Source organism: Hypanus sabinus, chromosome 1, assembly GCF_030144855.1.
Source record: "Hypanus sabinus isolate sHypSab1 chromosome 1, sHypSab1.hap1, whole genome shotgun sequence".
Classification (NCBI taxonomy): domain Eukaryota; kingdom Metazoa; phylum Chordata; class Chondrichthyes; order Myliobatiformes; family Dasyatidae; genus Hypanus; species Hypanus sabinus.
In genome coordinates this window covers 67,181,898-67,195,694 of record NC_082706.1, presented here as the reverse complement: position 1 = coordinate 67,195,694, position 13,797 = coordinate 67,181,898, and the positions used below count along the sequence as shown (strand labels likewise).

General features: G+C 44.4%; 1 protein-coding gene across 11 annotated transcripts in view; it reads left to right on the top strand.

The window, feature by feature from the left end:
* LOC132394452 (uncharacterized) overlaps positions 1–13,797 on the top strand; it is a 191,571-nt gene that overhangs the window by 129,348 nt on the left and 48,426 nt on the right. For 5 of the 11 annotated variants that reach the window (XR_009512331.1, XR_009512336.1, XM_059970647.1 and 2 more), the window contains exons 2-5: positions 5,763–5,953; positions 7,127–7,404; positions 9,492–9,621; positions 9,817–9,882. Coding sequence is in view for 3 of the 11 variants with exons in the window: in XM_059970647.1 (XP_059826630.1) it covers positions 7,205–7,404; positions 9,492–9,621; positions 9,817–9,882 (396 nt within the window). In the remaining 8 variants the exon portion in view is untranslated. Of the gene's footprint in view, positions 1–5,762; positions 5,954–7,126; positions 7,428–9,491; positions 9,622–9,816; positions 9,883–12,274; positions 13,349–13,797 lie in introns of those variants that run through there. The other 6 variants (XR_009512330.1, XR_009512333.1, XR_009512329.1 and 3 more) reach the window with 3 other exon arrangements.

Below are 13,797 nucleotides of genomic sequence, written 5' to 3'. Positions count from 1 at the left end.
TGAGTTCCTCCAGCACTTTGTGTGCTGACTGAAAGTGTTGGGGCAGGTTCACTAAGTAGCTAATAACAAACATTCAACTTTGTGCTCCATCAATCATGATGTAGAATATACAATCAGGAATGCTCAGGGGAACCTCAGTAAAACATTGCTCCAGCCTCAAATGAATTACTGCATTTCATTCTGGTCACCCTTTTACAGAAGGGATGTGAGGGTATCAGAGAGGATTAGAAAATATTTACAAGATCTGTTTATTTGATTTGACTTCAGTGTCGATAACCATTGGTCATTTGAGGTACTGTCCACAGGGCATGGGTTCTCAGATTTATTGGTGAATGTGACTGTGGTACCTGCCTTTGATGTTTCTGACCCTACTTGTACACGCAGCCATCTTCAAATAGAGAATACGGTTTCTCCAGGCTGCCCATCGCGTTCACCCCTCCTCCCAACTCAGTACATAAAAGCATGCAGACATGGTCAAGAAGTTCGGATGTTGTTAGACCAAACATGAGAACAGGGACGAAATGTGATCTAAGTGACTTTGACTGTGGAATGATTGTTGGTGCCAGGCAGGGTGGTTTGAGTATCTCAGAAACTCTTGATTTCCTAGGATTTTCATCCACATGCGTCTCTAAAGTTTACAGGAGTGGTGTGAAAAGCAAAAATCACTAGTGAGCGAGAGTTCAGAGGGTGAAAATGCCTTGTTAATGAGATTGGTCAGAGGAGAATGACCAGACTGGTTCAAGCTTACAGGAACCTAAATAACCACGTGTTACAACAGAAAAGCATCTCTGAGTGCACAACATGTCAAGTCTTGAAAAGGGTGGGCTACATCAGCATGAACGTAATGAAGTGCTACTGAATATCTGTCACTAGAGCTTGTCGACCCTCTGATTTCCTTACAATGATCTCTAGAAAGTACTGTTAAAGTACACAGGACCAGGGATCGTATCAGTGTTGCCCTCTCGCAATCAAAGCATTAAGGCCAAAAGAGGTTGAATGTAGTTGTTCCAGACAAATAAGTGCCTTAAATTTCTTCTTGTTCCAGACGTAAAAATAGTGAAAAAAGGTAGTGAGCTGGTGTTCATGGGTTCAATGACGATTTAGAAATTGGATGGGAGAGAAGAAGAAGGTGTTCCTGAATTGTTGAGTGTGTGCCTTAAGGCTTCTGTACCTCATCCCTGATGATAGCAACAAGAACGAGGCCTGACCTGGGTGATTGGGGTCCTTAGAGATGGACAACACCTTTTTGAGGCACCGCTCCTTGAAGATGTCCTGGATTTCATGGAGGCTAGTGCCCCTGATGGAGCCGACTAAGTTTATAGCTCTCTGCAGCTAATTTCAATGACGTGCAGTAGCACTGCCCCATACCAGACAGAAGAGCAGCCAGTTAGAATGCTCTCCATGGTATATCTGATAGAAATTTGCAAGTGTCCTCAGTGATATACCAAATCTCCTGAAATTCCGAATGAAATGTAGCTGCTCAAGTGGTTCTTTGTAATTGTATCAATGAACTGGGCCCAGGATAGATCCTCTGAGATGTTAACACGCAGGAACTGGAAAATGCTCACACTCTGCACTTCTGATCCCTTGATGAGGATTGGTGTTGTTCCTTCACCTTACCCTTCCTGAAGTCCACAATCAGCTACTTGATCTTACTGAAGCTGAGTGCAAGGTGGTTGCTGCGACACCACTCAAATAGCCGATATATCTCACTCCTGTACACTCTCTCGTCTCCATCTGAAACTGTCAACATGGACTAGAAGGGCTGAGATGGCATGTTTCCATGCTGTAATTGTTATATAGTTGTGCAGTCAGCAGATTTATAGATGGTATTTGAGCTGTGCCTAGCCACACAATTATGGGTATAGAGAGAGTAGAGCAGGGGGCTAAGCAGTCACCCTGAGGTGCGCCAGTGCTGATTGTCAACGAGGTCGAGATGTTATTTCCAATCCGCACAGATTGTGGTCTTTCAGTTAGGAAGTCGAAGGTCCAGTTTCAAAGGAAGGTACAGAGGAACTTTTCAACCAGAACTGTTGAGAGGGATAACAGATCAGCCTCAATGGTGGACTAGGCTCAGTGGCTCAAAAGGCCTAATTCTGCTCCTATGTCTTATGGTCTTATAATTTTGAGGGAGTTTATGGTGGTATGTTGCTGTTGTATAAGATGTTGGTGTTTTGTGTATAGTTTTGGTCACTCTGTTAAAGGAGCATTGGATGGCGAGGTAAAGATACGTCTCTACCAAAAGAGGTGTAAGTGTTCCTTCCCTCCACTAGCCTGCAGGACACCCTTGGGCAAGGTGTAGCACCTGCGTAGATCAGGGTCACACAAAGCCATGGGAGCAGCTGGTGGATATGCAGATCCTGGTTACCAGGCAGACAGTCTCTGAAGAATATTGATCATGACTGGGGTCACCTGTCTTGTAAAGGTGTGCCCAGTAGAAGGCAATGACAAATGACTTCTGTAGAAAAATTTGCCCGGAACAATCATGGCCATGATCGCCCACATCATACAGCACAGCACATAATGAATGAACGTTATAGGAAAGACATCACTAAGACGGAAATAATGCAGAGGAGACTTATGAGAATACTGTTAAGACTTGCAACAACAACCTTTCATTCATCATCAGTAAGATCAAGGAAATGATCACTGACTTCAGGAAAGGAAAGTCAAGGGAACACACACCAGTTGTCTTCAAGTGCCCAGCACTGCGAAGGTGTTCCTGGGTATCAACAACTTTGCTCTATCCTGGGTCGAGCATATTGATTCAATTGTGAAGAACTCATGTCAGCAACCTTATTTCATTAGGAGACTTGGTATGTCACCAAAGACTAGCAAATTTCTACAGATGTACCATAGAGAGCATTCTGACTGGCTGCATCACCATCTGTGATGAAGGCACAGAATTGGAAAAAGCTCCAAAAGATTGTAAACTCGGTTGCGCTATCCTCTCTACTAAAGAGAACGTCTTCAAAAGGCAATGCCTCAAAAAGACATCCATCATTAAGAACCCCCACCACCCAGGACATTCTACTAAATGCTCAGTGCCATCAGGGAGGAGGTACGTGAGCCCGAAGACACATTTCAAGAACAGCATCTCTTCCGTTAGATTTCTGAACAGTTCTTGAACAACTCTTCACATTTTGCTCTCTTTTTGCACCACATATGCCAAACCCTCCCATTCTGTTTGTCTAAAATATGATGGCAAATGGGAAGAAACTGTTCCTAAAACATTGAGTGTATATCTTCAGGTTTCTGTCTCTTCTCCCAGATGGAAGTAATGAGAAGAGGGTATATGCTGGAAGCCGAGTGGCCTTAATGAAGGATGCTGCCTTTTCCGTGCTCCAGCTATTGAAGATGTGCTCAACAATGGGGAGGCTAATGCTCATGATGGACCTGGTCAAATTTACAACCTTCGCCTGATTCTCTGATCCTGTGTGTTGATGTCTCCATTCCAGTCAGCATGCTTTCCATTGATTCATGTAAAATGCACAGTGGGTGTCAGCAGAGACTTGAAGGGTCAAGGGGCATATTTCCATCCTCTCCCTCTCTCCCCAGAGAAGATGTACCAAGATGCTGCCTGGACTTAGAGGGTCGACTGAGCTGGGACTTTTTGGAGTGAAAGAGGATGAGACGTGACTTGATAGAGGTATACAAGATGATCTGAGACATGGATCGAGTGGATAGGCAGATGTTTCCCAAGGCTGAAATGGCTTAATACTAGGGAAGGTAATTTTGGGATGATTGGATGATCCCTGTCAGTGCTTCCTCAACTCATTTGATAGGTCGGTTGTGTTTTGTAACTCCAAAACATAAAATTTATTGCAAGAAAAAGATGTGAGCCTAAGAGAAAGTTTCTTTGTTTCATTTTCTCTTTAGTAAGATGTACATGGGCGACCTGGTCACTTCATGACATATGCTATTCATGTACTTTTACATATAGCCTGTATTGAAACAGCAAAGAAGGCTTAAGCAATGTGTTTACAATATTCCTGAAATACGGAACAGTGCTGACCTCTCAGTGTGCACATCCTGAACTGGCCCTGAGGGCAGATGTGAAGAGATGCCCTCTGAGCTGGCTTTGGGAAAGCAGATGGCACTCGGGAGCTTGAGAGGGAGGAGATGGGGAAGGAGTAGGTGGGAGGAATGCTTGAAAAAGAGTCTGCATTGTGCCAGTGAGTTTTGGAAATTTGCCCAAAAAAATCAGTGTGAATTTTTGTGCCATGATGTGTAGAAGCAGAAAACAGAGAGGGATTCTGTCCTGAGCTCCTGTTTGATCTGCTGGGTGATGTATAAATTTTAAGGCGTAAAATGCACAGCAGTGAAGCACTTGGTGCTGGTGTGGTGTGGCGCAGTGCTCCAGAAAGGCCTGTTCTGCACCTTATCTCTAAATAGTAAATTAAATACTTCAAATCAGTCACCATCACCCCTGTATTAAAGAACTCTACACCTTCAGAACTAAGCCATTACCGTCAAGTGATGCTGATGCCCATCATCATGAAGTCCATTGAAAGGCTGGTAATGGTACACATTAAAAACCCCACTCCTGCCACATTGGACACTTACCAATGACTGATCCACTCTACAACAAATGCCATGGTATCTGTTATGCACCTGGCCCTGACACACGTAGAAAACAAGGGTATATATATCAGCTGTTCCTGGATTTCAGTTCTATTGTATTTCTTTATTTTCCTATAAATGCCTGCAAGAATATGAATGTATATCGATAGTATATGGTGACATAAATGTACCCTGATAATAAATTTACTTCGAGCTTTGACAGAATTGTTGTTGAGAGGTTTTGAGTATGGGAGATTTTTGAGCAAGGGGACATGGTTGTAAGTGGTAGTCATTTCAAACTGAGGGCAATGGGAATTTCCCGTAGAGCCATTGAGCGCAGAAACTCCATGAACAGCTTCCTCCAGCTGCTACACTCACATGATAATTGAATAACCTTTCAACACACACATCTTTGGGAAAGTGAGTGGAAACTGAAGTAATCACAGGGAGAAAATGCAAACTCCATACACATAGCACCTGAGGTCAGGATTGAACCCTCTACCAGCCGCTGATACTAGCTTTCCATTGTAATCACTCGGTATGTGACTCCCTTTCCTATTGCCTTTCCCCAAAGACCACCCTCCTGGCACTTACCCCTGCAAGCATTAGAAGTACCCCTGTATCTCCACCCTCCGCCCCAAGCAGCCATTTAAGATCAGGCAAAACTCACCTGCAAGTCTTTCAGGGTCATCTGCTATATCACAGTTCACTGTCTATTTTATTATTATTAAAGGAAACCTCCTTCTGGTGCCTGTCCTTCACCCCTTTCTCCCATGGTCCACTGCCCTCTTCTGTCAGATTCCTCCTCCTTTAGTCGATTTCCTCTTCTACCGATCCCCTTCCAGCTTCCTCCTCCCCCTCCCCTCACTTGATCCACCTGTACCTTATAGCTTGTACTCATTTCCCACCCTCTACCTTCCTCTGTCCAGTCCTGATGAAGAGTCTCAGTCCGAAACATCAACTTTATTCCTCTGCGTCGATGCTGCCTGAACTGCTGAGCTCCTCGACCATCTTCTCTGTGTAGCTCTGCTGTACCACATTTGGCCACCACAGTAAGAAAGGGAAGTAGAGGAGATTTTTGTTTCCAACCCCTGTCACACAGCTCCAGAGATCTACATCGATACATAGACCTGGCTTCTTCTCCTGTTCTGATGAAGGGCTCTCAGTCTGAAACACTGACTGTTTATTCCTCTCTACAGATGCTACCTGACTGCTGAGTTCCTCCACACGTGTGTGTGTGTTACTGCAGACACTGGTTCACAAACTTTTTTGGATTACCGCCCCCTCGACTCCAGGACTCCCCTTCTGCCGAAGGATTTTGGCCCAAAACGTCAACTGTGCTTTTTTCGGTGGATGCTGCCTGGCCTGCTGAGTTCCTCCTGCATGTTACGTGAGTTGTTCTTTTGGGGTTTCTTGCTTTGTCGCTGCCTGTAGGAGACTTCGATAATGAATGTACTTTGAACTTTGAAGTTCCTTCTGATGTTGTGCCCCTTTGTCCTGGACTTTCCCATTATTGGCAACATACTCTCTGAGGCTATGCCCTCAGGTTCTGGACTCTCTCGCTATAGGAAACATCCTCTCCACATCCACTCTGTCCAGGTCTTTTAATATTCGATAAGAACATGGAAATCTACAGCACGTTACAGGCCCTTCAGCCCACTATGTTATTGCCAACCATGTAACCTACTCCAGAAACTGCCTTGAATTTCCTGAGTGCACAGCCGTTTATTTTTCTAAGCTCCATGTACCTATCGACGAGGCTCCTAAAGACCCTATTGCATCCGCCTCCACCACTGCCGCTGGCAGCCCATTCCACACACCCACCACTCTCTGTGTGAGAAACCTACCCCTGACATCCCCTCAGTACCTATTTCCAAGCACTTTAAAACTATGCCTCCTCATGTCAGCCCTGGGAAAAAGCCTCTAGCTACCCACATGATAAATGCCTCTCATCCTCTTATACACCTCTCATCCCCCATCACTCCAAGAAGAACAGGCCAAGTAGACTCAACCTAATCTCATATGGTACACCCTCCAATCCAGGCAACGGTCTTGTGAATAATCTCTGCTCTCTCTATATAGTATCCACATCCTTCCTGTAGTGTCATTACTTTATTGTCGCCAAACAATTGATACTAGAGCGTACAATCATCACAGATATCTGATTCTGCGCTGACCAGATCTGAGCAAGTACTCCAAATAGGGTCTGACATTACCTCACGGCTCTTGAACTCAGACCCATGGTTGATGAATGCCAATACTCCATACGCCTTGTTAACAACACTGCCAATCTACACACAGCTTTGAGTGTCCGATGAACACGGACCCCAAGATCTCTCAGATCCTCCACACTGCCGAGTCCTACCATTTATTTTATATTCAAATTGGACCTACTAAAATGAGCCACTTCACACTTATCTGGGTTGAAAACCATCCGCCACCTCTCAGCCCAGTTCTGCATCCTTTCAATGTCCCGCTGTAACCTCTGACAACCCTCCACAATACCTCCAACCTTTGTGTCATCAACAAACCTACTAACCCACCTTTCTACTTCTTCATCCAGGTCATTTATGAAAATCACAAAGAGAAGGGGTCCCAGAACAGATTCCGCCCCCCCAGAACACATTGGTCACCAACCTCCATGCAGAATATGAACCATCTACAGCCACCCTTTGCTTTCTGTGGGCAAGCCAATTCTGGATCCACAAAGCAAGGTTTCCTTGGATCCCATGCCTCCTTACTTTCTGAAGGAACCATACATGGGGAACCTTATCAACCATTAGCTCGTCTTCGGAGTTCTGGGATTTCGATTTCGTGGCTCTGGAGGCGGGTGGACTCGAGGTCGGTGCCTCTGCAGGAAATCGGTGTGTTGTGGGAGATGGAAGATCTCTGACTGTGTGCCTAGAGACCCGAGATCTTTGAGTACAGAGCTCAGAAAAAGTAACACAATGGACTTTTAACATTGTAAATCAGCGAGTTGTTTGTTATGTCTCCCCTCTCACTGTGAAATGGAGACATCTCTTTTATCCTTATTGGGGGGGAGAGAGAGAGAGAGAGAGCCTGTGGTATGTTGAATTACCGGATGAACGAGTAGTCTTTGTTGTACTGTAAGTCTGTGTCTGTATTGATGCTTTGCTGCATGCTTACGTGCTCAGTGGGGGGTGCCGATGCTTTTTTTGCTGGTGAAGGTGGGATCGTTGCTTTGTTGCTGCTTATGTGTGAGAGGGGGGAAGTTCTAACATTTAACTGTCATTCATTTTTTGGGGCACTCCTCTGTATTTGTGGATGGTTGTGAAGAAAAAGAATTTCAGGATGTATATTGTATACATTTCTCTAACGTTAAATGTATCTTTGAAACCTATTCTCACACGGCTCATGCTCTTGCTCCTCACATACTTGTAGAATGCCTTGGGGTTTTCCTTAATCCTGCTCACCAAGGCTTCTCGTGGCCCCTTCTGGCTCTCCTAATTCTATTCTTAAGATCATTCCTAGCAACCTTGTAATTCTCTACAGCTCTAACAGTACCTAGTTTCTTGAACCTTCCGTAAGCTTTTCTTTTTAACTAGATTTTTTACATACTTTGTACACCATCCTTTCCCTGCCTCAGTGGAACATACCTATGCAGAACTCCATGCAGAAGTTCCATGAACATTTGCCACATTTCTGTCATGCGTTTCCCTGAGAACATCTGCTCCCAATTTCCTGCCTAATAGCATCATATTTCCCCATACCCCAATTAAATGTTATCCCAAATTATCTTCTATCCCTGTCCAGCACAATGGTAAAGGAAATAGGTTTCAGTCAGATCCACCACTGCCCATTCTTCTATAAACTCCAGTGATTACAGGTCCTGAGCTTTCAAACACTCCTCATAACATTAATCCTTATATTCCCAGAATCATTTCTGTGAATCTTAGATAAGGGGCCCAGACTGCTCACAGTATCGCAAATGTGGCCCGACCAATGATTTATAAAGCCTCAGCATTACGTCCTTGCTTCTACGTTTGTAAGAAAAAGTTTGTGAACCCTTTGCAATTACGTGGTTTTCTGCATTAATTACTCACAAATAGTGGTCTGATCTCAACATTACATTCTTGCTTTTATATTCTAGTCCTCTTGAAATGAATGCTAAAGTTGCATTTGCCTTCCTGCAAATTAATCTTTAGGGAAACCTGAACAGGGACTCCGAAGTCCCTTTTGCATTTTTCTCTGCATTTAGAAAAAAGTCAACCCTTTCATTTCTTCTACCAAAATGCATAACCATACACTTCCCGACAGAATTCCATCTGCCATTTTTTGCCCATTCTCCTACTCTGTCTAAGTCCTTCAGTAGCCTCTCTTCTTCCTCAAAATACTTGCCTCTTCACCTATCTTCATATTGTTTGCAAACTTTGCGACAAAGCTGCCAATGCCATCATCCAAATCATTGCTATATACAAATCCCCTCAAAGTCGGACTCAGTGTTTCAAACTGCCTATTTTCGTGTTCTCTCTCTGGGATCCAGTTGTGAAAGGGGTGCTGGGTTGGAGTATAGCTGGTGGCTTGCATTCTTTGTAAATGCATCAGAGATGAGGGCCTGGATTTTTGGACTGAAATCACTGAAGTAGGATCAGTGACTGTTGTGATGGCTGTGGATATTGCCAGCATGGAAATCCATGCTTTCATTGAGGAAAAAGTGCTGGAAGAGAAGGGGGGGGGGGTGAGCATTTACTGAGGTTTCCAGCCTGCTGGGAGGGAGGGAGGGAGGGAGGGGGAGGGAGAGGGAGGGAGAGGGAGGGAGAGAGAGAGAGAGAGAGAGAGAGGGAGAGAGAGAGAGTGTGTGTGTGTATCTCACGTCATTCCTCTTAGATGTGCAGCTGCTCGACATCTCTGGGCAATCTGGGATGTGTGAATGAGGTTAAAATCTTGATCCTCTTGTTTTTGGGCAGGGCTTTTGATGCTTGTTTCGGGACAGAGTGGCAAGTCTCCCTTCAGACCCTGAAGAGCTTCCTGTCACTCAGACCAAGAGAAAACCCAGTGAGTTCCTCTTTTCTTCATCCAAGTCATGAAAGTCACAAGGTAAGATGTGGTTCCTTTAAAAATAAGATTTCTTTTATTAGAGAGGAGGGAGGGGTAGAAGCAGAGATGCTGACAGCAGATAAGAGGTGTCTCCAGGAGCATTTGAATTGCCTGTTAACTAAATGCACAATCATGGGATTAATGCCTGATGAAGGGTTTCGACCTGAGGCGTCAATTGATAATCTCTCTCCATAGATGTTGCCTGACCTCTGGGATCAGTGCAGATGGAGTGGGGAAGGATTACTTATTAGCATTCTCATGGTGAGTTGAAAAGCCTGTTTCCTCTAACAAGCTACATATTTATTTTTGCAAATCAGAATCAGCATCAGATTTAATATCACTGGCATGTGTCGTGAAATTTGATGTCTTTCCAGCAGCAGTGCAATGCAAAACAGAACGCCTACTGCACAATACAGGCCCTTCAGCCCACAAGGCTGTGCCGAACACGTACTTACTTCAGAAATTACCTAAGATTACCCATAGCCCTCTATTTTTCTAAGCTCCATGTACCTGAACAGGAGTCTCTTAAAAGACCCTATTGTATCCACCTCCACCGCTGTCACTGGCAGCCCGTTCCACACACCCACCACGCTCTGCGTAAAAAATCTTACCCTGACGAGATCTCCTCTGCTTGGTACTTCCAAGCACCTTAAAACTATGCCCACTCATGTTAGCCATTTCAGCCCTGAGAAAAAGCCTCTGATTATCAGGTCACCACTCATCCTCCGTCACTCCAAGAAAAGGCCGAGTTCACTCAACCTATTCTCATAAGGCACGCTCCCCAATCCAGGCAACATCCTTGCAAATCTCCTCTGCACCCTTTCTGTGGTTTCCACATCCTTCCTGTAGTGAGGCTACCAGAATTGAGCACAGTACTCCAAGCGGGATCTGACCAGGGTCCTATACAGCTGCAACATTACCTCTCGGCTCTTAAATTTAATCCCACAGTTGGTGAATGCCAATACGCCTTCTTAACCACAGAGTCAACCTGCATAGCAGTTTTGTGTGTCCTATGGACTCGGACTCCAAGATCCCTCTGATCCTCCACACTGCCAAGAGTCTTTCCATTAATACTATATTCCGCCATCAGATTTGACCTACCAAAATGAACCACTTCACACTTATCTGGATTGAACTGCATCTGTCACTTCTCAGCCCAGTTTTGCATCCTCTCAATGCCCCACTGTAACCTCTGACAGCCCTCCACACTATCCACAACACCTCCAACCTTTGTGTCATCAGCAACCTTACTAACCCATCCCTCCACTTCCTCATCCAGGTCATTTATAAAAATCACAAAGGGTAAGGGTCCCAGAACAGATCTCTTAGGCACTCCACTGGTGACTGACCTCCAGGCAGAATATGACCCACCTACAACCACTCTTTGCTTTCTGTGAGCAAGCCAATTCTGGATCTACAGAGCAATGTCCCCTTGGATCCCATGCCTCCTTACTCTCTCAATAAGCCTTGTCTGGGGTACCTTATCAAATGCCTTGCTGAAATCCATATACACTACATCTACTGCTCTTCCTTCATCAATGTGTTTAGTCACATTCTCAAGAAATTCAATCAAGCTCGTAAGGCATGACCTGCCTTTGACAAAGCCGTGCTGACTATTCCTAATCATATTATACCTCTCCAAATGTTCATAAATCCTGCCTCTCAGGATCCTTTTCCATCTACCTACCAACTACTGAGGTAAGACTCACTGGTCTATAATTTCCTGGGCTATCTCTTCCCCTTTTCTTGAATAAGGGAACAGCATCCACAACCTCCAATCCTCCGGAACCACTCCTGTCCCCATTGATGATGCAAAGATCATTGCCAGAGGGTCAGCAATCTCATCCCTCACCTCCCACAGTAGCTTCGGATACATCTCGTAAGTCCTGGTGACTTATCCAATTTGATGCTTTCCAGAAGCACATCCTCTTTCTTAATGTCTATATGCTGAAGCTTTTCAATCCACTGTAAGCCATCCCATAGTGAATACTGAAGCAAACAAAATACTTCAGCTACCTCCTCCAGCTCTATACATACATTTCCACTGTCACACTTGATTGGTCCTATTCTCTTACATTTTATCCTTTTGCTCGCCACACTTGAAGGTATAAGTGCCTCACAAGTGACACCACCAGGTTCAAGAACAATTTGTGAATTACAATAAATATAAGTACATCTCAAAGTTCGTTAAAACTTACTATTAATACATTCTGTGCATGTCACCTCATCCAACCCTGAGATTCATTTGATGCAGGTACACTTAGCAAATCTATAGATCAGTAACTGTAAACTGCAAACATCAGGAAATGTTAACTGTAAACAAGCTGCAAATGTAGATGTAAACAAATAGCAAACAGAGTCCTTAAATGAGTGTAGATGAGCCCTTTTGTTCAGGAGCCTGATGGTTGAGGGGTAGTAACTGTTCCTGAACCTGGTGGTGTGACTCATCAGGCACCTGTACCTTCTACGTGATGGCAGCAGTGAGAAAAGAGCATGGTCTGGCTGGTGAGGATATTGCTTTCCTATGACAGGGTTTCATGTTGATGAATTTAATTACATATAGTTCAATCAGTAGTGCAAAAATAAAAGATAAATAAATAAACAAACAAACAAACAAACAGTAGTCATGGTGATGGGTTCAACGTCCATTTAGAAATCGGGTGGCTGAGGGGAAGAAGCTGTTCCTGAATCGCTGAGTGTGTGCCTTCAGGCTCCTCTACCTCCTTCCTGACAGTAACAGAGGGCATGTCCTGGCTGATGGAGGTCCTTAATGATGAATGCTGCTTTTCTGAGGCATCGCTCCTTGAAAGTATCCTTGAAACTGTATTACGGAGGCTAGTACCCATGCATGCTGGAGCTGACTAATTTTACAACTCTCTGCAGCTTATTTTGGTCCTGTATATTAACACCTCACCCTATATAGACTGTGATGCGGCCAGTTAGAATGCTTTCCCTGGTGTATGTGTAGATTTTTAAAAAATAAAATAAACTTTATTGACATTTAATAAAGTCACTGTTAAGGAATAAACTACAATGCCTTTTCATTTTTGCATTCATCGTCAATGCTTTCAGTAGTGTTCTATTTATTGCAGCACACCAATAGAACTACTACTATTCATCTGGAGTGGTACGTTGAGGAGCTTCCTCCCCGACCCAGCCCCTCCCTCTCCCTTTCCAGTAGTGGATGAACTCTACACTGTGGTCCTTCCCCACCAAGTGGTGCTGGCTGCACCAAGCCTCAGTGTTTCCCTTAACACGTACTCCTGAATCCTGGAACAGGCCGTTCGGCAGCACCTCAGAGTGGCAGCAACAGGAAATGATATGTAGTTAACAGGAAGGGGCTGTAAAGAATCCAAGGAATAGAGTCATGGTGAGAGACAGCATGTAACAGGCTCTCCCACCCACCAAGTTCGTGGCAACTTTCAGAAACTCATTTTGCTCATCTCATGTTTGCCAGATTTATTCTTCTCCCCGCGTTCCCACTGTCACGAGCCATCACTCACCTATACACTACAGTGGGCAATTACAGTGATCACTTTTACAGTGCCCTAGCACAGGAGAATTAGGTTATTCAGCCCATCGAGTCTGTTCCACCATTCCATCTCGTTCAGACCGAGGAACACATGGAGTAATGTTACCACAAATAACAAGGTGCATTTACACACAAGTTAAAAAGTAAACAGTATAATGCTATTGTTGCTTCATGCATGATGAGACCTGGTTGGTGGCGGGGGTTCAATAGTCTGGAGGAGGAGGCTGTTACCGTTGTAACAGTTCTTGTCCTAATGCTATGGTACCTCCTGCCTGATAGTAGGAGGTCAAAGAGATTGTTGGACGAATGAGAGGAATCATTGACAATGCTAAAGACCCTATGTCCAGATGGGTGGAAGAGAAATTTGGCTGATTTATTATCCCTCTCAACCCCATGCTCCTGCCTTCTCCCGATATCCGTTGATACCCTTACTAATCAAAAACTTATCAAACTCTGCTTTAAATATACCCAATGAATTGGCCTCACAGTCATCTATCTGTAGCAATGAATTCTACAGATTCACCACCCTCTGGCTAAAGAAATTCCTCACCTTTGTTCTAAATGGACATACTTGTATTCTGAGGCTGTGCCCTCTGGTCATAGGTTCTTCCAGCATCCTCTCCAGTCAATCTAGGGCTTTCAAT